A 26,043-nucleotide genomic window follows, 5' to 3' on the forward strand; every position below is an offset into this window, starting at 1 on the left:
GGTTCGATTCCCCGCTGGGTCACTGTCTGTGAGGAGTCTGCACGTTCTCCCCGTGTGTGCGTGGGTTTCCTCCGTTACTCGGGGTTTCTCCCACAGTCCAAAGACGTGCAGGTTAGGTGGATTGGCCATGCTAAATTGCCCTTAGTGTCCAAAAAAAAAAGGTTAGGAGGGGTTATTGGGTTACGGGGATAGGGTGGAAGTGAGGGCTTAAGTGGGTCGGTGCAGACTCGATGGGCCGAATGGCCTCCTTCTGCATTGTATGTTCTATGTATGTAATCACCAGTTAGCATGGTTTTGCTAAGGCGAGATCACGTCTTACCAACTTGATTGAATTTTTCAAAGAGGTGACCAGGTATGTAGATGAGGGCAATGCATTTGTCAAAGTCTACTTGAACTTCAGCAAGGCTTTTGATAAGGTCCTCCATAGAACATAGAACAGTACAGCACAGAACAGGCCCTTCGGCCCTCAATGTTGTGCCAAGCCATGATCACCCTACTCAAACCCACGTATCCACCCTATACCAATAACCCAACAATCCCCCCCCTTAACCTTACTTTTATTAGGACACTACGGGCAATTTAGCATGGCCAATCCACCTAACCCGCACATCTTTGGACTGTGGGAGGAAACCGGAGCACCCGGAGGAAACCCACGCACACAGGGGGAGGACGTGGGAAACTAATATAAGAACATAAGAACCCATGGAGTCCAAGGAAATTTAGCAAATTGGATCTAGAATTGGCTGCGAAGCAGAGGGTGATGAACAAAGAACAAAGAAAGTACAGCACAGGACAGGCTCTTCAGCCCTCCAAGCCTGCGCCGACCATGCTGCCCGTCTAAACTAAAATCTTCTACACTTCCGGGGTCCGTGTCCCTCTATTCCCATCCTATTCATCTATTTGTCAAGACACCCCTTAAATATCACTACAGTCCCTGCTTCCACCACCTCCTCCAGCAGCGAGTTCTAGGCTCCCACTATCCTGTGTAAAAAAAACTTGCCTCGTACAACTCCTCTAAACCTTGCCCCTCGCACCTTAAACCTATGCCCCATAGGGGCTGTTTAGCACACTGGGCTAAATTGCTGGCTTTGAAAGCAGACCAAGCAGGCCAGCAGCACGGTTCAATTCCCGTAACAGCCTCCCCGAAGAGGTGCCGGAATGTGGCGACTAGGGGCTTTTCACAGTAACTTCATTTGAAGCCTACTCGTGACAATAAGCGATTTTCATTTCATTTCATGTAATTGACCCCTCTACCCTGGGAAAAAGCCTCTGATTATCCACTCTGTCTATGCCCCATATAATTTTGTAGACCTCTATCCGTTCGCCCCTCAACCTCCATCATTCCAGTGAGAACAAACCGAGTTTATTCAACCTCTCCTCATAGCTAATGCCCTCCATACCCGGCAACATCCTGGTAAATCTCTTCTGCACCCTCTCCAAAGCCTCCACATCCTTCTGGTAGTGTTGCGACTAGAATTGAACACTATACTCCAAGTGATGGTTGAAGGGTGTTTTTCTGACGGGACGATTGTATCCATTGGGGACCCGCAGGGATCAGTGGTGGGGCCCTTGCTGTTTGTGGTTTAAATAAATGATTTTGATATGAATGTAGGAGGGTCGATCAGTAAGTTTGCAGATGATATGAAAATTGGTGGGGTGGTAAATAGTGAGGAGGATAGCCTTAGATTACAGGACGATATAGACAGGCTGGTCAGATAGGCTGATCAGTGACAAATGGAATACAATCCGGATGGGCGGCACGGTGGCACAGTGGTTAGCATGGTTGCTTCACAGTGCCAGGGACTCGGGTTTGATTCCCAGCTTTGCTCACTGTCTGTGCAGAGTGTGCATGCCCCCCCCTTGACATTGTGGGTTTCCTCTAGGTGCTCCGGTTTCCTCCCACAAAGTCCCGAAAGACGTGCTTGTTAGCGGAATTGGACATTCTGAATTCTTACAATGTGTACCCAAAGTGTGGCAACCAGGGGATTTTCACAGTACTTTATTGCAGTGTTAATGTAATCCTACTTGTGACACTAATAATGTTTATTATTAAGTGTGAGGTGATGCACTTAGGCAGGACAAACAAGGCAAGAGAATACATGCTGAACGGCAGGACCCTGGGAAGCACCGAGGAGTAGAGGGACCTTGGTGTGCATGTACATCCATCCCTCAAGGTGACAGGGAAGGTGGATAAAGTGGTTATGAAGGCATATGGTATACTTTTATTTATTAGCTGTGGCAGAGTTTAAGAGCAGGGAGGTTATGCTGGAACTGTATAAAACATTGCTTCGACCACAGCTAGAGTATTGTGTGCAGTTCTAGAATTCTCACATTAAAAGGGATGTGATATGACTGGAAAGGGTGCAGATGAGATTTACCAGGATGTTGCCCAGGCTGGTGTGTTTTAGCTATGAAGAGAGATCGAACAGACTGGGATTGTTTTCCTTGGAGCACATGAGACTGAGGTGGGACATGATTGAGATGTATAAAATTATAAGGGGCATAGATAGAATGGACAGGAAGAAATATTTCCCCTTGGTGGGAGGGATCAATGACCAGGGGGATGCATAGATTTTAAGGTGAGGGGCAGGAGGTTTGGAGGGGAAGTGAGGGGAAACCTTTTTACCCAGAGGGTGGTGGGAGTCTGGAACTCACTGCCTGAAAGGGTGGTGGCAGCAGAGACCCTCATAACATTTAAGTAATATTTAAAAAAATAAATTTAGAGCACCCAATTATTTTGTTTTTCCAATTAAGGGGCAATTTAGTGTGGCCAATCCACCTAACCTGCACATCTTTGGGTTGTGGGTGTGAAACCCAAGCAGACACAGGAAAAGTGCGCAAACTCCACACGGACAGTGCAGGATTTGGGATTCAAACCCGGGTCCTCAGTGCCGTAGGGTGCAGTGCTAACCACTGTGCTGCCCTCATTTCAGTAATATTTAGACGTGCACTTGCGATGCCAAGGTATGCAAGGCTTTGGGCTAAGTGCTAGAAGATGGATTAAGTAGGTGGTTGTTTTTGAACGGTGCAGACACGATGGGCTGAAGGGCCTTTTCTGTGCTGTAAACCAGTGTTTTTTAAACTTTTTTTCCGGGGTCCCATTTTTACCAAGGGGCCAATCTTCAGGACCCACGCCGGCCGACCTTCGCCACCCACCATTTTCTCTGACTTTTGAAGCAAGAGCTGAGCCTGCTTGGTCTTCATTTGCTCGTTTGCTGCTGACAAAACGGAGGAATCGCAATCACGGCTAAAGCACGTGACATCAGCTTTCGGGGCTTTCGAGCGCGACCTGCTCTCTGCCTCGCTTCAGGCAGGAAGAATACAATGAATTTAAAAAATCTTCTGCTGACTTCAGGAGGAGGCGTTGTTCTGCGCATACGCATCGACGAGCGGGCACGCAAGCGCAGTGCGCCCGCATTTTTAAAAATATGGTCGCTGCCGTCATTTTCAAAGCCGCTCGCAGACGGCATTGTTAAAAGCCGGCTGCTGTGGCTGTTGCACACGAATGGGAACGCCACGACGGATGGCACTGCGACCCACCTGCAGGTCGTGACCCCCACTTTGAAAATGCCTGCTGTAGACCTCTATGGCTCTATAAAAGATGGAATGAATGTTGTTGGCACAGTGCTTTGGGGAAGATAGTAGGGTAGTGGTATTGTCACTGGACTAGTTATGTAATACTCTGGGGGCACGGGTTGAAAGGGATTTAAATTTCACGAATAAAAAAAAAAAATGCTAATCTCAGTATTGGTGACCATGACAACCATGGTTAATTTTTGTGAAACCCCATCAGGTTCATTCAGTGTCCCTTAGGGAAGGAAATCTACCATCCTTACCCAGTCTGGCCTACATGTGACTCCACAGACGCACAGCAATGAGTAATAACTCTTGACTGCCCTCTGAATAGGCCGAGCAAGCTGCTCAGTTTCAAGAACAATTAGGAATGGGCAACAAATGCCAACCTTGTCAGAAAACAAATTATTGCCCATCCTTAATGGCTCGAGGTTGTAGTGAGCTATATTTGAACCTCTTCAGTCCATATTGTGTAGTTACACCCAGATGCTGCTTAACGTCAATGAAACACTGGCAATATTGTCTCAAGGTAGGACGGTGTGTGGATTAGAGGGGAGTTTGCAGGTGGTGGCATTCCTGCGCATCTGCTGCCCTTGTCCTTCTAGGTTGTAGAGTCATGGGCTCGGAATGTGCTGTCAAAGAAGCCATGGCAGCTTTCTGCAGCGTGACTTGTACTGATGCGGAGATGCCGGTGTTGGACTGGGGTGGGCACAGTAAGAAGCCTTACAACACCAGCTTAAAGTCCAACAGGTTGGTTTCGAATCACTAGCTTTCGGAGCGCAGCTCCTTCCTCAGGTGAATCTTTCACCTGAGGAAGGAGCAGTGCTCCGAAAAGCTAGTGATTCGAAACAAACCTGTTGGACTTTAACCTGGTGTTGTAAGAAGTCTTATTGTAGATAGTACACACTGCTGCCGCAATGCACTGGTCGTGGAGAGGGTGAATATTTATGGTGGTGATTGGTATGCCAAACCAGCAGGTTGTTCTGCCCTGGATGGTGTTGAGCTTCTTGAGTGTTGTTAGAGCTGCACTCATCCTAGCAAGTGGAGAGTATTCACCACATTCCGGACTTGTGCCTGGTAAATGGAGAGGCTTTAGAAAGTCAGGAGATCAGTAACCCACGGGAGAATTCACAGCCAATTAATCTGATATTCTAGTCACAGTATTTATACGGCTGCTTCAGTTACATTTCTGGTTAATTCCGATTCTTCAGATGTTGATGGTAAGAGAATCAGCAATGGAAATGTGGTTGAATGACATGGGGAGGTGGTTAGACTTGCTGGTTGGTCTTACTGGTCAGCAGCTGAGTATTGTTAACATTATTGGAGCAATAAACTAGGATTATCCTTTGCTATTTTCATATTAAGCTTATGCTGTAAATGATAATTCCCAATTGCTCTGCAATTCCCACAAAACCTCTTCCAATAAATGGACAATGAAAATCACCCAATCAGTTAGTCAACTAATACACCAAATAAAACCAGTTTTATTAAAAAATGTTTTTTTTTCCCCAATTAAGGGGTAATTTAGCGGTGCCAATCCACCTACCCTGCACATCTTTGGGTTGTAGGGGTGAGACCCACGCAGACACGGGGCAAATGTGCAAACTCCACACACGGACAGTTACCCGGGGCCAGGATCGAACCCGGGTCCTCAGTGCCATGAGGCAACAGTGCTAACCATTGCGTTACCGTGCCGCCCTAAATAAAACCAGTTTTAATTTAGTTTCTTTCGGATATTGCTTGGATTTTAGAATATTGGAACAGCTAAAATGAATTAAATTGAAGTTAATCAAATAGAAGTGTTGAAACTTTACCCAATGATTCTCACAGGGGTTAAACATTCTTTCCTAGTCTCAACACCACTCAAGCTCAGAATACTATGGGACCTGTTTGTTTCAGGTACTAGATTACCATATCTGTTAGAGAGTAACCTTGGTTCCAAACTCAGTCAAAGCGATGCTGCTTACTATTCTCTGAAGGGGGGGGGGGGGGGGGGGGGGGGGGAATCACTAGCCATCTCCCTTGAGCAGTCAGTCGCACTGGGCGTGGAGGCAAGCAGCATTGCTAACCTGGGCTGTTAGATGAATTATACCTTTGCTTTGCTGCATTTCAGGTTGGCTCAGTGATAGCACTCACATCAGAGTCAGACGGTTATGTTTTCAAGCTCCCCTCCAGGATGAACACATAATCTAAACTGACATTTCAGTGCAACACCGAGCATATACTTTGTTGCTGGAGGTTCCACCTTGCAAACTAGACGTTAAGTTCTTTCCATTCAAGTGGATGTGAAAGATTCCATGCTACTCTGTTAAGAGATGGGATGGGAGGGGTTCTTTAAAATCAACAGATTAATTCATTATTCATCTCATTGCCCTAACCTACGAAATAAGAAATTACAGTAATCCAGTATTTTTTGATCTGTAAATTGCAAAGTGCCGAGGATGTGAAAGGCTCTACATAAATGCAAATGCTTGCCTTTGTTGTTCCAAAATGAGGAAGAATGTGCATGCTCACTTTTTAAACTTTAAGAAATTCCTTCACTGTCAAGCAAATAACCCCACTATGGATCTGACACCATCTGCTCAAATGAGCAGCCAATCTGTCTAATGTCTGCAGCATGCTAAAGTCGACTGAGTCCATGTTCAACGGGCAAAATGGGGAATAATGCAAAAACCCGAAGCTACTGCAGCCTGTTCATCACTGTTCCGAGTCTGGTCAGTTACGTGCCGGCTTTTGCTTTGATCAAACCTTCCACCCGTACTCCTCCAATACAGAGTGCGGTAACAGCACTCGCCACAAAGGATACCACCATTAACGGCAATAAACTTCGCCACTTTAACCGTCTTCAATTTAATTTTAAAACATTCTTTATCATCTTTCTTATGGCTGAACTGAAGGAAACTAAGTTAACTAAAAGACAGGTCCCTGTTTGCAGGCCCCTTGCACATTGCCTCCTTGTTTTTTTTTTAAAACCCAAACAATGGCAGAATGTATCAGTACAGCCTCACAGAGAGAAAACAAAAATCACACTCTGGCTGTGCCCAGTCTGCCTTCAAGTTCTGTCACTCTCATTCCGTGGTGAGTGTTGACTGGATCAACGTAAGAATTCAGCTACCTGCAGATCTGAGAGCCAAGAACACAGGTCATGTGGAAGCATCAACTGTAAATCTGACAGAGGTTAAGTGCCTGGGTAAACTCAGCCCAACAGACTCAAGTGGCTGCAATTATTCACCTGGAAATAAGCGCAGGTCTCTCAGGATCAAAGGACTTTTATTGTAAATTTCCTGCTACCTTCAGGCCAGGCAGTAGCTTCATTAAATCCAGCAAATGTCAGTTGTAAACATCCGACTGGACTAGGGTTAAAAATGCAGTAAAACTGAGAAAGTGTTAATAATCCAACACTGTGAGCAAGAATTCAATTAGGTATGATAACTTGTTAAATTGAGAAGCAGCCAGAAACTCGCTCTCACCTACAGGGAAAACAATAACCAGTGTGTATTTACATACGATACTCAATTTAACAGCAGTTAGGAAGGAATTAAACAGTTGTCACCCCCCCCCCCCCCCCCCCCCCCCCCACCCACCCCCCACCTCCCCCTGCAAAAGACACACATACAGGGTGGAGAATGCTAATGACAGCCAATGTAGTCACAATGCTGAAAAAAAGCCCATCTGTTGTAATTATCAATCACCTGGGAAAGTGAGTGCCTTTTGGGGATTAGGCATAGGAAGTACAACTGGAAAAACAAAGGCCATTTATAGTACACAAGAAGTCATTTGACAGGCAGATCAATGCTGAAGAGAGCCGAGCCTCGATTACCACAACACTAGCCTGATATAGAGGCTGCATTTGCTGTGACCCCAAAGGATGCAGAAAAGGAAACCGCCTTTAAAAAGAATAAACACCCAGGCAACATTTTTCCCCCCTCATGTCAATCTCCCACTGTTATGGGGCTAGCATCAAGCTGAAGCACAGCGACGCAGCCAGCGGCACCCGGGCCAACTCAAATATGTAGCAAACTTAATCAGACTCTAGGCCTGCCCGGTGCTCAGAACATCAGTGGCAGGGAACAGAACAGGGGCCGGGAACAGAACAGGGGCCTTGGGTATCGGGAAGGATGAGGTCTCCTGCAGCACAGCCCACTGTCTCTGGGTGACAGCATCTGTCAGGGACACAGAAGGGTGCTGGGGAACTGATCTCAGCCCAGCTGAAACAACGCTCCAATCTTGCTTTCTGAAGATGGCAGCTTCCATTGAGTTGGTATGGCTCTGTACCAGACTGTCACATGACAATAAAAACAGAGGTGACTGGTCATTGCACGGCAGCATTGTGGATAGCACAATTGCTTCACAGCTCCAGGGTCCCAGGTTCGATTCCGGCTTGGGTCACTGTCTGTGCGGAGTCTGCACATCCTCCCCGTGTGTGCGGGGTTTCCTCCGGGTGCTCCGGTTTCCTCCCACAGTCCAAAGATGTGCAGGTTAGGTGGATTGGCCATGATAAATTGTCCTTAGTGAACAAAATTGCCCTTAGTGTTGGGTGGGGTTACTGGGTTATGGGGATAGGGTGGAGGTGTTGACCTCGGGTAGGGTGCTCTTTCCAAGAGCTGGTGCAGACTCGATGGACCGAGTGGCCTCCTTCTGCACTGTAAATTCTATGATAATCTATGATTGCTCATCCACAAGTTGGAGCCGACAAAACTACTCGGGAAGAGCAAATATATGGGCAGCGCGGTAGCGCAAGTGGATTACAGCACCAGGGTCCCAGGTTTGATTCCCCGCTGGGTCACTGTCTGTGCAGAGTCTGCAGGTTCTCCCCGTGTCTGCGTGGGTTTCCTCCGGGTGCTCCAGTTTCCTCCCACAGTCCAAAGACGTGCAGGTTAGGTGGATTGGCTATGATAAATTGCCCTTAGTGACCAAAAAAAAGGTTAGGAGGGCTTAAATGGGTCGGTGCAGACTCGATGGGCTGAATGGCCTCCTTCTTCACTGTATGTTCTATGTGGCACAGGACACCATTCAGCCCATAATGCTTGTACCAGCCCAAGATTCACCCCAATTAGTCCCATTTCCCCCTGCAACTATCTCCCATTAACATTTATAATCCAATTCTCTCCCCCATGAAAAAAATCAACTCTACCAGTGGTACAGTTTCACAGAAAGTCTAATCAGAATTTTTCAGTATATCAAAATCCACTAAAAGCAGAGAAAGAATTCATGCACAAACACACCAAAGATAGAATATCATTCAGATTTGGGCTCCCACATATCTCATTTCTACAGACATTAGTCAAGCTCAACTGAAATAAAAGCAGCGGAGAAGTTCCAGTGGGTGGGGAATTTAATATTTTCAGCATCAACAAGAGATTTTGGCAATCCCCCCCACTGCCCTTGAAAGACAGAAAACTTCACCACTCAGATTTGAGAGAATGACCAACCAGAGCTTGATCTGAAAGAGAGACTCCTGCAATATGTGCATAAACGTTCCAACCCTGAGGGGAAAAAACTGTTTGTTTTATTTAATGAGCACAAACCATTTTCATTATCTTTCCAGACCTTGCCACAGTAAGTGGATATATCATTGTTCCAGCTGTTACATGGCCAAATGGCATGATGAGAAATAAAATCCATACCTGCCAGGCCACTCCAAGTTTGGAAATCTCTCTGCCCGACATCCCTTCAGTCACCTGAGCAAGCTCGGAGCATTTCGTGCCATAGTCAAACTGAGCCACTTTCAGGCGCCTGTGAAGCAGAAGCAGATGCTCAAGAGTGCTGTGAATGACATAGCCATGGCCAGTGAGCCTCTTTAGGTTCATAATGGCTGCTCAATATTGGTCATCGTTTTGTGTTTTATGTGACCTTCAAACTGTGGGATTAAGATTAAATACTGGGACAAAATAACTCAATCCAAGGGGTACAGTTTATACATCAGAACAACTTTAAGCCGGGGCTGCAGTCTACATAAAACAAGAACTCTCATTCATATAGCCTCAAGCACCCTAAAACCTTTCACACTCAGTGAATAGCTGTAATGCGGGCAATCACATCAGCAAATTAGTGCACGAGTAGGTCCCACAAACAGTAACAAGTTGAATAACCAGTTAACCTGTATTGGCTGTGATGTTAAGGAATGAAGGCTGGTCAGGACATAAGGAGAAACATCCACCTGCTCTTCAAATAATAATAATCTTTATTAGTGTCACAAGTAGGCTTACTTAACACTGCAATGAGGTTACTGTGAAAATCCCCGAGTCACCACACTCCAGCGCCTGTTCGGGTACACAGAGGGAAATTCAGAATGTCCAATTCACCTAACAAGCACTTTCGGGACTTGTGGGAGGAAACCCACATAGACATGAAGAGAATGTGCAGACTTCGACAGTGACCCAAGCTGGGAATCGAACCTGTGTCCCTGGCGCTGTGGAGCAACAGAGCTAACCACTGTGCTGTGCCACCCATGGTACAAGGAGCTTATCTGTCCACCTGAACATGTGGGTAACCTAATTTTATCTTTGCATATCTCATCATCTCAACTGCTTAGCAGGGCAGTTTTTACAAGGAGCTAAATAGAATGCCATACAACCATTCACTACACTATACAAAAGAGGGTGGCTGGCAGAGAGTTTAAATCAAGTTAAGCCAGTGACTCAATGTCAAGCTTCTGCTGACATTTTCAAACTTCATGTAAAAGGCACCCAGGGAGCTAATGTATTTTCCCTGGAATCCAGCCTAAACTGATAAAGTAGAAAGACTCTTCATTTTTTTTTAAAAAACAGCTGCAGCGGAGTTCCTCTGCGAGTGCAATTCTGTAAAATCTGACAAATCCCCACACGTAAAATCAGAGGGCATGCCACAATTTGTTGGAGCCGCTGTAAAATGTTACCAGACCACGTGGTGATCCAGGATAAAATTTGGGGTGTCTAGATTTTATTGAAGGGGGTGCTAAGTGGTTAGTTTCCACCCCCATGAAAGTCAAAGTTTAATAGGAAGAAAAATGAACAGCCATTCAAGCGGTCTTTGGGATGCTCTGGAAAGTTACACGGAATCATTATGTCAGGCTGTAGGATGCAGTTGCTGTACTGGGCGCAGAAGCTGAAAGTCAATTTTTCGGACGCCTTCACAAATGTGATTGCGATTTTTTTTTAAATTAAAAAAGCAAGGTTACCTAACAGGATGAAACCTAAGGCGCAATTTAAAAAAGGATGAAACGTTGACATGGTTCACTCAGACAGCGGCCAAACTCACTGATCAGTACTACAACTCGGACACTAATTAGTGATAATCGTCTTTGCTTTTGCTGTTCCTGGGTTGTGCACAAGTGTTAATCGTGTACAAAGCCGTGCTTCAAAACAAAAACTTTGCTCCAATTAGTACAGCGTCCAAATGCCATTTGATGATAAAGCAGATTATTCTCTATCTACATAGAGATTTCAGGATCACTACTTCAAAAGGAATGTAGTGGCTTTAAAAAAAAGCATATGAGGTAGAAGAGGGTCAAGCAGATGGTGTGCAATGCCTTGTGTTCTGAAACCGCTGATTTCAGATCTGACGGAGTTGCAATCTTTCGCGAGCACCAAACAGTGGGTGAGTGAATCCCGAAATTGGGCATCTACTCCCATTACACCAGTTCCGGTGTGAACAGGTTTCTGGGCAGAGCTAAAAGCAGAAAATCTGTCTGACCTGCTGAGTATTGCCAGCATCTTCTGTTTCTATTTCATAATTAAAGCAGCTGTAGTATTCTGCTCCTCTGAGCAGAGCTGTGCTTAGTATTAAACAATCAGACGCGGAAACAGCATTCATGCTGCAGTTTGGTCACACTTGGGGCAGTGATTTTTAAAAAGTCTTGAGGGATGTTTCTCCTCAGGAACGGAGAACATCAGCTAAAGCAGGAGGACAAACACCTCTGTGCATGGCCCTGACACCGGTTATTAGCAGCAATGTTAGTTGGTCTCAACACAACACGGGGTGGGTATTTCAAAGGCAGTCAAGTTGAAACAGGAGCAAGGAAGAGGAGAAATTTAAAAAACAACAAAATGGGAAAAATTGGAAAAGATCACGGCAAGAATATTCAATAGTCACTAAAAAAAGAGAGTAGATTAGATACGTACTGTTTTCCTTCTGTGGCAGGTTTCAGGACATATTTGTCAAAATATAGCCGGACCAGTCGCTCCCTCTCGTCAAGTCCTGGTAGATCAAAGTTAACAATCTCATCAATGCGATCATTGATAGCCCAGTCGAACTGCTCTGGTTGATTACTAGCCAACACCAGCATAAACCTTTTGGGAAAGACAGAAGAGCAGGATGGAGTCGAGTGCCCAGGATATTAGTCAAAACAAATCTTTAAACGCAGGTTAGCATCATCACACTGCAAGTGTATGGTGACTTGCACATCATTACTGATCTCATTTCATAATGTTTCTCATATTAATTTCCAGGAGAAGCCAGGACAAGGCTTCAGATTCATCCTTTACCAGATTAGTCTCCGCAGCAAATAAATTTAAAAGAACAAAGCAGTCAGATATCAGGATTAGTGGAAGACACTGTGTAGGGATGAAGTAACGAGGATCTGTTCTTAATTTTAAGATGCTAACAGATGATGGAATGCAGAAGAGAAGATAATAATCTTTATTGGCACAAGTAGGCTCACATCAACACTGTAATGAAGTTACTATGAAAAGCCTCTAGTCGCCACATTCCACGCCTGTTTAGGTACACGGAGGTCAAATTCAGAATGTCCAAATTACCTAATAGCACGACTTTCGGTACTTGTGGGAGGAAACTGGAGCACCCGGAGGAAACCCAAGCAGACACAGGGAGAACGTGCATAAATAGTAAGCCGGGAATCAAATCTGGGACAGTGAAGCAACAGTGCAAACCACTGTTCAGCAGGCACAAAGAAAAGTACAACACAGGAACAGGCCCTTCCGCCCTCCAACCCTGCACCGACCATGCTGCCCGTCTAACCTAAAATCTTCTACACTTCCAGGTTCCGTATCCCTCTATTCCCATCCTATTCATGTATTGTCAAGACGCCCCTTAAACGTCACTATCATCCCTGCTTCCACCACCTCCTCCAGCAGCGTATTCCAGGCCCCCACTACCCTCTGTGTAAAAAACTTACCTCGTACATCTCCTCTAAACCTTGCCCCTCGCACCTTAAACCTATGCCCCCCCCTCTGTCCTGGGAAAAAGTCTCTGACTATCCACTCTGTCTATGCGCCTCATAATTTTGTCGACCTCTCAGGTGTCCCCTCATTCTCCTTCGTTCCAGTGAGAACAAACCAAGTTTATTCAACTTCAGAAATTGATGCGCTGAATGTCTCTGATCGCAGATATTTGTTATTGGTCCTAAGTAAATTGAATTTGAGCAGTCAATAGCAAGGTTTGAATCCAGTCATTTAGCTGCTTCTTCCTACTCAGTTCTCTACCTGAAGGCATCCGTGGCAATTATTTGCTGAACCAAGCAAGGAGCCATAATTTTTACTTTGGATGGGACAAGGAGACAGGTCCCAAATCTACCTCAGCCAGAACAGTGATCGAACCCCCATGCTGTTGGCATTAATCTGATCCACACATTAGTCCTCCAGTCAACTGCCCGCTCCCTCAATTTGCCACAGAACATAAGAAAATTCAGTGTCATTGGGATCAGTAAAGTGCAATGGTGGATGTGTGAAATGTGTGCCTACTTCAACTGTGAAAATACTCAGCATGATTATAGGTGTTCTTCCAAACTGGTGTTGTATTTGAAGAGAGCACTTTGAGATATATAACAATAGGTGGCCTGTCATGGATGGTGCGTTAAATTTAAAGGGTGAATTACGTGGCATATAATACACCATTAAATCTCCTGTTTCTCAAGTGCAAATATTTCCTGCTGCACATTGACACCAATGGACAGAATGATACTGCACAAAATCCTGACAAGCGAACTATTTAATATTAAATATTATGAAATAGCTAACTAGAGAGGCTGCTATTAATATTTACAGGTGATTGTTAGTGTGAAGAAGAATATTCACTGAAGGAAAACCAAGGGCACAGTATATAATAGAGTTTTTTGCCGCTTCATCATGAACGTATCCAAATTTGCTGGATTGAGAATACTCGGGACAGATTATATTTGCATCATTGCCATTTTCCTTTTTGTCAAGGGCATTGTTCCTCGCTGGGGCAATGGTTCCGCAGTCACCGATTACTCTCCAGTACCGATCTAAAAACTGTTCCTCGCTGAGGCAATGGTTCCGCAGTCACCGATTACCCTCCAGTACCGATCTAAATGGAAAACTCCAAGTGCAAGGCTAGATAGCAAATGCACCATGCCGTTTCTCACAATGGGGAGAGGGCATCACCAGCAGAACTGAAACCCGTTCTCAAAACATCCAAACTCAAGTTTCCGGCAGGGGTTACAGACTGGCTTTACAGGAAATCTGGGCGGCCAACTGTATTGCCTCCGAACTCTGCCCAAACAGAGATCGGGAAAGTCAACGCAGACATGCATTGCCTGGAACCTTCTTGGTCTGTGTGGCACAGCTGCACATTGAATAAAGTTGCTGACTCGCCAGGCAAACAGCTGTACTTGCACTTAATAGATCTGATCTCAATCAAGGAGAAAATCTCCTCAGAGGAAAGTCAATACTTCCAGCCGCTGAGGGCATCGATTCAACAGAACACCTGCGGCCAGCACAGGAGTTAAGACTCTGCGACACCAGAGAACAAAAGCAACAAAATCCTGTGTCCTGAAGATCAAAGTCACCATTAAGCAATTAATTACACATGGGCAGGATGCTACTCAAATACACTGTTTAAATAATTAATCTGACAGACTGCAATAGTGCAAAGCATCTTTCAGACAGTCACTGCTTTCCTGGGTAATCTCTCAGGCACCAGCATTGCTGGGTGGACTGACACACGACTAGTATACCTAGATTGACATGTTCCTAACACTATCTAATCTCATAGCAACATTACTTTCTGGACTGATATTAATGGTTAGTGTTTATTTAAGGAACTGTTCACTAGGTATAGGTGGTGCTGCCCCAAGTATTGCTCAAAGGGCAGGATTCTCCGGGCCTCCAACCACGTGTTTCTCGGCGGCGTGCCAGTCACTGCCAGCTGAATTCTCTCTTCCCTCCACTTGTCAGTGGGATTTCCCATTGAAGCCACTCCATGCTGCCGGGAACCCAGTGGGTAGGGTTGTGCCACCAGCAGGAAACGTGAATCCCAACAGCCAGAGAGTTCTGGCCATAGTTTCCAAGGCAGCGGTGAGCAAGTACAGGCTTCACACTAGGATCCTGGTCTTTCACATCCCTCCATGCTTTTAAAAAAAAAATCATTTTGCAGTAGGATCATTGGTGACCTTCTCGAGAACCCTTCAAAGTTGCACCCGTTTCTGCCCAGTTGGTAGTGGGTGCACACCAATGCTCCTACTCCATAGTAATCTGCCCTCCCTCACCTTTTGGTGAACAGTTTTTGTACTTTGGGGTAGCAATTTGATTTGGGATTTAAGAAAGACCAAAAACAAATTACAAACTGTTACAAGTTTCATTTCTGAAACCTAACTGCTTTGAAGCGAGTCCAATCCCGAGATTGAACATTTAAAACAAGCTGGTGTTTCAGGCTTCAAAACCAAGTAGTTTCAGATCAGAAGTCAAACTCTTGTGCTTTTGAGGCACAAAATGTTGATGGAAGGTCAGCCAAGTGCCCTCATTAATGAGGGGCTGGAAAACGAGCACTAGAACCGGTCAGCTTTAAAAGAACCCAATAAGATGTCTGGGGCCTTTTAGAAGAGTGGTCATAGTCAGCAAATTATCAGCGCTTGAATAGCCATCATTTACAATCACAATTAAAGTATCATCATGGCCTGTCCTGGTGAAACTGAACACTCCTCATGCACTTTTTATTTCAAGATTTAATTTCATGAATTTCTGAGCACACTGATACAACAGTAGGCAGCTCGGTTTCCCTTTCAAACTAGGAGGCAAATTAAAGTTGATATTCTGTGCAATGTTACTATTTCTATCCCGTGTGTTCAGTTGGGTGTAGATTTGCACACCTACATGCATGTAACATCATGTAAATGAAAACGTGCTCTTTGCAAATACACCGTAATAATCTCAGGGTTTTGCTAATTCCTCTTCCAGGTTACAGATTTCAAACTGTCCTTGCAAAACCTGGCCTCTACTTTCCAGTTAACGAATTGAATTTTAGCTAATTCCGCATGCGGAAGCGTCATATGTTCCTGTAGATTTTAAAAATAAAATTATTCACTTAATTTTTCAATATTTGTGTTTGAAACACGAGTGCTGAATGCCATACGAGAAACATTAAGCTGGAAAAATTTGAGTCTGATTCTTCTGGGGAAAGCCTTAAAAGAGTTCGAGGCAGAGGGAAAGCAAACAGGATTGGATTGCATCTGAACTCTCTTGAATTGGGCTTTAACTCCTGAGCCAACTACCATTAATGTATTTTTTCTGTATTTCAATAAAAATGCAGGGAAAAAAATGAAATTGTACCAACAAAAGTGACAACAATATGCAACGGTTCAGGTGTACATCTGGAAAGGGGGGGGGGGGGGGGGGGGGGGGGGGGGGGGGGGGAATGTTTTGTTATTGGACCCTCTTTGAATAAATCACAAAACTCTGACATTATTTTTCCTCACTTCTATTGCCTCAAAATCCTATAATAATCTAAACTCACCAGGAGCAGCAGTTTTACAAAAATAAAGATATTTTTTGAAAAACCAGATGGGCAATCCGGCATTAATTAAAAATTAATCTTAAAGTAGAAATGCCTTTCAAATTGCAACGGTGAACTGGTGCTTATTAATTAGCTAAGCTCCTTTTAGTTGAACTGTAAACATCTTATTTTAGATGATTTTCCCTTCAATCAACCATGTTAAAAAGCAAGCTGAATGGGCTCGATCAATAAGCAGGAAGAATGATAGACGTGAGCTGGGAACACTGATAAGGATTCCAACTGATAAGCGTGTTAGTATTCAGACTTCACTCGATATCCATAACACACGGCCAAGAACCACAAATTTATTCACCTCAGCCTTGCAATTATGGACATTGTGAATGACAGTACCAGGATGCCATATCAATATTTATTTTGACAAAATAAGCATAACAAAGATTGAGCTGCATTTGGTCAACTGTACTTCCTGCGAAAAGGTAGATGATGTGTGACAGCTACTGCGGTCTATACTCTTTAAGACAAGTGAAATGTTGGGGGCGATTTTCTAGATGCCTTTCACCAGGTGCAAATTCCGCTATGTCGGTGAAATTCCGGGAGAGGCCAGAATTGGGATTTGCACCTCATTCCACCAGTTTGCGATGTCCCTGGGCCATCGAGGGCATGGATCTACTTACCACTGGCTTAACACCAAATCTTCCGGTAAAGTGCAATGTTCCCACCTGTCAGCTTTAGGTAGCACGGCATGAATCACTATTGGTTTCCACAAACGGAGATCAGCCGTGATGACAATGCCTGGGGTTCAAGGACATGGCAGGGCCACGGCACTGCCAGGATGCAAGGGCCTGAAGGGGTGGGGCATATAGGGCAACCCATTGCGTGGGAGAGAGAGAGAGAGAGAGAGAGAGAGAGAGAGAGGAGAGAGAAGGACAGAGAGAAAGAGAGAGAGAGTAGGAGAGAAAAAGGGAGACGAGAAGAGAGAGGGGAAGGATCAGACTGGCATAAAACACGCCCCTACCAAAAATATGCCAACGTATGGGAAGATCTCGTCGGGAAACCTGCCTGTTTCTCTGGGGAGAAACATACTGGTATCTGTGTTTACGAATGAAAATCACCATGTGCACCCTACCACACACGGTGATGGCTCCATTGTAAATTAAACGGCTGCACTGTATAGAGGATGGTTAGCGTCAGCATATTTTTAAAAGACCAATTTAGCCTGGCTCAACAATTAGAAAAAAGGGCTGTATCTTTAGCTACATAAAATATGGTGAAAGGCTCAACGTGCTACTGATGCCCGACAGATTGTGTTCTGTGTCCCCAGCTACCCACCGTGGGCAAGTTTAAATTTCACCCGAAATACAGGACTGAGAGTGAAAACTACCACATCCATCCATTGGATCCATTCCAAAGAGCACAGATTTCTTACTCCACTTGATATTTTTAATAGTTCTACCTGCCATCGCCCTCTTAAAATCTATAACTTGCTTGGCCTGTTTTCTGGACTTTTCCATTCTGGACTATTACGTTACTTCAGTATTCCAGTGCCCTGGATTAATCCAATGACTCACTGCCATCGCAGTTTAAGAATTTGAAGCTGGTCGCGATAAACGTGATAATGAAGGTGTTGAAGTACTGTAAAAATCAAACAGCCTAGTAATGCCCTAGAGTAGGAAAAACTGCCACCTGGACCCGGATTGACCTCTATGTGATTCCAGTCTTAACAGCAACATTGTTCACTCCAAATGCCCTTTGAAATGGTTCAGTAGGCCACTCAGTTGTTTCAAATGCCTGCTGACACAGCACCACCTCTTGGTAATTAATGATGGACATCCAGTGCCAGTCTTATCAATGATGCCCACACCCAGTGTAGAATTTGATGATCGCTGCAGCAGGTGTGTTCACCAGCTGGAAAACTGCTGACTGCCCCACAACCATTTCTGGTGTTGTCCCAATCAGACACTTATCTTACCAGCTCCTCAGAGGGATGTTGCCCCAGAAATCCTAGTACAGGCAGATATCCTGCCTCTGGAGAGTCTGGAGAGCTGACAACCAATCAGGGAGAGAGGATGGGGTTAGTATTTCGGGCCTGTGGGGATTGCCAGGGGCAGCCCAAGCCGCTGGCAGGTCTCTCCATTAGCCATGAGATGATCAGGTACAAGGGACTCCTCTGCACACATGTGCTGGGGTGACTTGGCGGTTTGCCCACGTGCCACAGCACCTGTCAGCCTTTGGTTAAATACCAGTGGCAGCAGGAATGCACCCCCCCCCTCCCCCCCACCCCATGACTGAATTTTTAAAATCTTCAACCCACCCTCATCTCATGTTTTTCCATTCATTCATGGGATGTGGGTGTCGCTGGCTAGGCCAGCATTTATTGCCCATCCCTAGTTGCCCTTCAGAAGGTAGCAGTGAGTTGCCTTCTTGAACCGCGGTAGTCCTTGAGGTGTAGGTACACCCACTGTGCTGTTAGGGAGTTCCAGGATGTTGCCCTGGCGACAGTGAAGGAACAGCGATATATTTCCAAGTCAGGATGGTGAGTGACTTGGAGGGGAACCTCCAGGTGGTGGGGTTCCCAGGTACCTGCTGCTTGTCCTTCTAGAGTCTAGAATCTAGACGGTAATGGTCGTTGGTCTGGAAGATGTTGTCTAGAGAACTTTGGTGAGTTACTGCAGTGCAGTGGGCAGCACGGTAGCATTGTGGATAGCACAATTGCTTCACAGCTCCAGGGTCCCAGGATCGATTCCGGCTTGGGTCACTGTCTGTGTGGAGTCTGCACATCCTCCCAGTGTGTGCGTGGGTTTCCTCCGGGTGCTCCGGTTTCCTCCCACAGTCCAAAGATGTGCAGGTTAGGTGGATTGGCCATGATAAATTGCCCTTAGTGTCAAAAATTGTCCTTGGTGTTGGGTGGGGGTACTGGGTTATGGGGATAGGGTGGAGGTGTTAAACTTGGGTAGGGTGCTCTTTCCAAGAGCCGGTGCAGACTCGATGGGCCGAATGGCCTCCTTCTGCACTGTAAATTCTATGATCTCTGATCTTGTAGACGGTACACATGGCTGCCACTGTTCGGTGGAGGGTTTGAATGTTTGCGGAAGGGGGAGCAATCAAGCAGACTGTTTTGTCCTGGATGGTGTTGAGCTTCTTGACTGTTGTTGGAGCTGCACTCATCCAGGCAAGTGGAGAGTATTCTATTACACTCATGACTTGTGCATTGTAGATGGTGGACAGAGTGGTCAGGTGTTGAGTTAATCGCCGTAGAATTCCTAGCCTTTGACCTGCTCTGGTAGCCACAGTATTAATATGGCTAGTCCAGTTCAGTTTATTTTTTTTAAATAAACATTTTATTGAGGTATTTATGGTTTCACAACAACAACAAAATAAACAATGTACATGAATTTATAAACATAGTGCAAAAGCTGTCTTCCTCCCTTACAGGTCCCACCTTTACTAACCCCCCTACTCTAAATTAATCTACCTCCAACCCCCCCGCCCCTACTGCTGACAGTTAATTTTCCGCAAAGAAGTTGCCTAACATTAACCCTCTCAAGGCGAACTTGATTTTCTCCAGAGAAAGCTAGCCATGTCAGTTAGCCAGGTCTCCGTCGTCGGGGGCTTTGGGTCCCTCCAAGCTAATAGAATCCGTCTCCGCTACCAGGGAAGCAAATGCCAGACCGTCTGCCTCTTTCTCCTCCTGGATTCCCGGGTCTTCCGACACCCCGAAAAATCGCCACCTCTGGACTCAGTGCCACCTTTGTTTTTAACACCATGGACATGACATCTGCAAACCCCTGCCAAAATCCCCTAAGCTTCAGGCATACCCAGAACATATGGGCATGGTTCACTGGTCCTCCCGCACACCTATCTTCTACCCCAGAGAACCTGCTCATCTGGGCCACTGTCATGTGGGCCCGGTGAACAGCCTTAAATTGTATCAGGCTGAGCCTGGCTCATGTTGTGGACGCGTTGACTCTATTCAACGCATCAGCCCAGAGACCATCGTCTATCTCTCCTCCTGACTCCTCTTCCCACTTGTGTTTCAACTCCTCGGTCTGCGTCTCCTCTGACCCAATAAGGTCCTTGTAAATGTCAGAAACCCTCCCTTCTCCCACCCACACTCTAGAAACTACCCTGTCCTGTATCCCCCTTGGTGGTAGGAGCTGGAAGGTTGAGATCTCTCACACCTGCAGGTACCTAAATTCATTTCCCCTCGCAAATCCAAATTTCTCCTCCAGCTCACTCAGGCTAGGAAAGCTCCCCTCTATAAACATATCTCTCCATCCTCTCAATCCCTGCTCTCTCCGAAACCCTCCATCCATCCTTCCCGGGGCAAACCGGTGATTATTACAGATTGGGGACCAGACCGATGCTCCCTCCGCTCCCACATGCCTCCTCCATTGCCCCCAGACCCTCAACCACACGGGGCTGGTTACCGTGCCGGCGGGAACGGCAGAGGCGCAGTTACCAATGCCTCCAGACTGGTGCCCTTGCATGAAGCCGCCTCAACACGTTCCCATACCGACCCTCTCCCCACCACCCACTTCCTGATCATGGCTATATTCGCCGCCCAATAATAAGTACTAAAGTTCGGCAGCACCAGAGCTCCCCCCACCCCCCGGCTCCGCCCAAGCTTCCCCTGTTCTTACTCGCAGGGTATTACCTGCCCATACAAAGCCAGCGATTACCCAATTGACCCGTTTAAATTGCCTCGCCTGTCCCCTTGCCTGGACCGCGAACAGCTCACTTTTCCCCATATTTAGTTTATATCCCGAAAACTGGCCAAATTCCCCCAGAGTCCTCATAATTTCTTCCATCCCCTCCAGTGGGTCCGACACATACAGGAGCAGGTCGTCTGCGTAAACTCTGTGTTTCATTCACCCCCCCCCCCGGACCAATCCCTTCCAGCCCCGAGGCTCTTCAGCGCAATTGCCAGCGGCTCTATGGCTAACGCGAACAACAGTGGGAGAGGGGGCATCCCTGTTTCATCCCCCAATGCAGTCTAAAATAGTCCAATGTTGTCCTATTCGTCCGTACGCTCACCACAGGAGCCTGATATAGCATCCTGACCCAGTCAATAAAGCCCTGCCCAAATCCGAAGCATCCCAGTACCTCCCACAGATATTCCCATTCCACCAGATCAAAAGCCTTCTCTGCGTCCATTGCGAGCACTACCTCCACATCTCTACCTTCTGGTCTGGGGGCATCATGATCACATTTAACAACCATCTTACGTTGGCCAACTGCCTACCCTTAACGATCCCCGCCTGGTCCTCCCCAATCATATCCGGAACACAGTCTTCAATCCTAGAGAACAAGATTTTGCCAGCAGTTTGGCATCCACATTCAATAGGGATATCGGCCTGTAGGACCCACATAGCTCCGGGTCCTTGTCCCGCTTCAGGATCAATGAGATCGTGGCCTGCGACATGGTCGGGGGAAACACCTCACGCTCCCTTGCCTCATTGAATGCCCTCATCAACAGTGGTCCCAATATCCCAGAGAACATTTTATAAAACTCCACTGGATACCCGTCCAGCCCCAGGGCTATACCCGACTGCATGGCCTTCAAACCCTCCACTATCTCTTCCAACCCGATTGGGGCCCACAGCCCTTGTACCTTCGGGAAATTCAGCCCCCCTAAAAAGTGCCTCATCCCCTCCGGCCTAGCTGGGGATTCCGACCCATACAATCTACTGTAAAACTCCTTGAACACCTTATTCACCCCTGCTGAGTCTCCAACCAGATTCCCGTCCCTGTCCTTTACTTTCCCAATCTCCCTGTTTGCCTCCCTCTTTCTCGGCTGCTGTGCAAGCATTCTGCTGGCCATCTCCCAATGCTCACAGATCACCCCCCTCGCCTTCCTCAGCAACTCTACTGCCCTCCCTGTAGTTAACAAGCCAAACTCCACCTGTAGCCTCAGTCATTCCCTTAGAAGCCCTGCCTCTGGGGTCTCCGCAGACCTCCTGTCGACTTGCAATATCTCCTTTATTAGTCGGTCGCTCTCTGCTCTGTTTGCCTTCTCCCTATGGACCCGTATCGAGATCAGCTCCCCTCCAACCACCGCCTTCAATGCCTCTCAGACCACCGCCACCGAAACTTCACCCGTGTCGTTGACTTCCAGGTAGTTCTGAATACATTTCCTCATCAGTCACACCTCTTCGTCAGCTAAAAGTCCCACATCCAGCCTCCAGTGCGGGCACTGGCTACTCTGCCTCGCACTGCAGGTCAACCCAGTGCGGGGCATGATCTGAGATTGTGATCGCCGAATACCCAGTGTCCACTAACCCTGTCATTAGAGTCCTATTCAAAATTTTTTTTAAAAATCAATCCGGGAGTACACTTCATGCATGTGTGAGTAGAAGGAGAAATCCTTCAATCTTGGCTGCCCAAATCTCCATGGGTCCACCCCCCAATCTGCTCCATAAACCCCTTTAACTCCTTTGCAATTGTTGGCACCCTGTCTGTCCTTGAGCTCGACCGGTCTAGCCCAGGGTCGATGACTGTGTTAAAGTCCCCGCCCATGACCTACTTATGCAAATCCAGGTCTGGGATCTTCCCCAGCATCCTCTTTATAAACTCCACATCATCCCAATTTGGCGCGTACACATTTACTAGTACCACCTGCAACCCCTCCAGTTTCCCACTGACCATAATGTACCGGCCTCCCACATCCGCAAATATTCTTCCCGCCTCAAATACCACTCGCTTATTAATCAGGATCGTGACCCCTCTAGTCTTCGAGTCTAGCCCCGAGTGAAAAACCTGTCCGACCCATCCCTTCCTTAATCTGATCTGTTCAATTACTCTCAGGTGCATCTCCTGCAGCATTACCACTTCTGCCTTCGGTCCTCTCAAATGCACGAACACGCGCGCCCTCTTAACTGGCCCATTTAGCTCTCTCACATTCCATGTGATAACCCTCATCGCCACCCCCCCCCCCCCCCCCCCCCCCCCCCCCCCCCCCCGCCAATCAGCGATCACCTTTCTTGGGCCAGTCTCCAGCCCGCGCCCATGTATCCGCCAGCCCGCCCCCTACCTCCTTTCTGTCCCACAGCAAAAGTCCCTCCTCCATCAGCAGAACATCCCCCCCCCCCAGTAACAGCACTATGTAAACCAACCCTTTCGACAAGCATAACATCTGCTCACCCCCCCACTGCGCTTCCGTGAGCTAGCCCACTCAGCTAGCTTGTTGACCCCGCCCATGGCATCAGACATTCTCCCACCTATTGTTCCCCTCCGCTCAGACACACATATTCAAAAGAAAAGCAGTCCCAACACAATTGCCGTAGAAAAAGAAAAAGAAAACACGATAAACGAATAAAAAATGATAAAACAGAAGATCCAGCATCTAACAAACACACCCCCACCCCCATCAGTGCAAACGTAAACTTTAATCACTCAGCTTTGCAACAGGCCCCAAATCAATACAGAAGGCATGACAAATAACGTCCCAAAGAAAAACAAGACATTTTTTTAACGTGCGTGCTGCAGCAAAGTTCAAATTCGTCAGTCCGTCGCCACCAGTCCTTTTCTTCTAGCGAAGTCCATCGCTTCCTCAGGTGACTCAAAATAAAAATGTTGCTCCTCGTACGTGACCCAGAGACGGGCCGGATACAGCAGTCCAATACTTCACCTTGTTCTTAAAAAGGTCGCCTTTATCTGATTGAGCCCCGGTCTTCTCCTGGCCACCTCCGCACTCAGATCCCGATAGATCTGCAGGATACTGTTCTCCCATTTACAACTCCGTGTCTGTCTGGCCCACCGTAAAATACACTCCTTGTCCAAGTACTTGTGGAATCTCACCACCATTGCCCTCGGGGGGTCCCTGACCTATGGCTTCCTCGTGAGCGCTCTGTGAGCCCTGTCCACCTCCAAGGGTCGGGAGAACTTCTCGAAAATGCCTGCTATGTATGCCCCAGCATCCGCTCCTTCGGACCCCTCCGGGAGACCAACTATTCTCAAGTTCTGCCGGCGGGACCTGTTCTCTAGGTCCTCCACCTTCTCCAGGAGCCTATTCAGCTGGTCTCTCAGCATCCCCACCTCCAACTCCACCGCAGTTTGATGTTCCTCCTGCTCAGCCAGCGCCTTCTCTACTTTCTGGATCGCCTGATCTTGGGCATCCAATCTAAGTTCCAGCCGCGCAATCGATTCTTTAATCGGGTCCAAGCATTCCTGTTTCTGCTTGGCGAAGCCCTCCTGAATAAACTGCATCAACTACTCCGTTGACCGCTGGGTCGACAAGCTATGCTTTCTCCCGCTGCAACTTCAGCCCAGTTCGTCCCAGTTCGTCTATTTCTTCCTTTGCGAGCACTTCTAGTCCGCCTCTCCATGCGCCGAAGTAGGAATCCACTCCACAAATGCCTCTACCATCAATTTACCAAATCAAGTCTTATAAAAAAAAAAAATCGGGGGAAAAGGTCCAAAGGTGCGATCCGAGTGGGAGTCACCAAATGTGCGGCCTACTCCTTTATAGCCTCCACCGGAAGTCGTCCAGTTCACTTTCTGATCAATGGGAACCCCCAGGATATTGATTGTGGGGGATTCAGCGATGGTAATGCCATTGAATGTAAAGGGGTGGTGGTTAGATCCTCTCTTGTAGGAGATGGTTACTGCCTGGCACTTGTGTGGCACGAATGTAACTTGCCACCCCAAGATAATGTGAACATTGTCTGTAGATATTTCTCACAGCTCAGGTGTCGGGTCCTACTTGTAAACTTAGTTTCCCTTTAGCCAGGGTCAGGATGACTCTTGGCAGCCTGGAGGGAGGGAGGGTCAGACCATTACTTTTTACACTACTACAACTACCTATTGTATGCAACAATGATTAGTTAGATGTGAAATTTGAAATTCTTCAGCGAGTTGGCGGCCTCCTCACCAGCCTGGTGTAGGGCAGGGAGAGTGCCACTGAACCACAGGTCGGGGCCCTTATCAATTATATGCACCATGGTTTGCACTTAGCCACAGTTGCACAGTGGTGAGTCACGGTGTCCCCAACGAAGAGATTGTTGCGTCCAGTGCAAAACCGGTTCGTTTTGACTCATTCGTCACGCGTTGAGGTCGAAGCCTTGTTCTTCAGAGGTTAATGATAAAAGGTCAAACGGTTGTGGTGATGGGGCCATCAATCTTTTTGCCATTTAATCTCTCCTGCCTTACACCCCATCACAGACTGCCTTACACTTTTGTTCTTTTTCCTCGCCCTTGGTCCATTTGCTTGCTTAAAATCTATTAAATCTCAATCTTTTCCCCGTTCTCATGAAAGGTAATTGACTTGAAACGTTAAATATATTTATCTCTCTCCAGATGCTGCCAGACCTGCTGAGCATTTTCAGCATTTGTCACAATGTGAATAATAGCACTGAATTCAAGAGGCGAGGCAAGTGTCTGCCCTCAACATCAAGGCAGCATTTGACCGAATGTGGCATCAAGGAACCTTAACAAAACTGGAGTAAACAGGTGTCGGGGGAAAACTCTTCCCTGGCTGGACTTGTATATAGATGGTTGTGGTTGTTAGAGGTCAATCCTCTCAGCCCCTGGACTAAATGCTGCAGCCATTCCTCAGCGTAGTGCCCTAGACCCAACCATCAATGACCTTCCCTCCAAAAAAGGTTAGAAACAGGGATATTCGATTGTACAGTATTTGGTACCATTCAAAACTCCTCAGATACTAAAGCTGTCTGTGACTGCTTGCTGCAAGGCCTGGACAACATTCAGGCTTGGGCTAATAAGTGACAAGGAGTATTCATGAAACACATGCACCAGGCAATGGCCACGTCAAACAAGAGAGAA

The 26,043-nt window shown here is 46.7% G+C and overlaps 1 protein-coding gene across 1 annotated transcript in view; it reads right to left on the reverse strand.

Moving 5' to 3' along the window:
• atad3 (ATPase family AAA domain containing 3) overlaps positions 1–26,043 on the reverse strand; it is a 68,960-nt gene that overhangs the window by 10,483 nt on the left and 32,434 nt on the right. The window contains exons 14-15 of the mRNA XM_038821746.1: positions 11,676–11,843; positions 9,201–9,309 (exon numbers count right to left, since the gene is read on the reverse strand). Coding sequence (XP_038677674.1) covers positions 9,201–9,309; positions 11,676–11,843 — 277 coding nt within the window. The remainder of the gene's footprint in view (positions 1–9,200; positions 9,310–11,675; positions 11,844–26,043) is intronic.

Source organism: Scyliorhinus canicula, chromosome 16 (assembly GCF_902713615.1).
Source record: "Scyliorhinus canicula chromosome 16, sScyCan1.1, whole genome shotgun sequence".
NCBI lineage: Eukaryota > Metazoa > Chordata > Chondrichthyes > Carcharhiniformes > Scyliorhinidae > Scyliorhinus > Scyliorhinus canicula.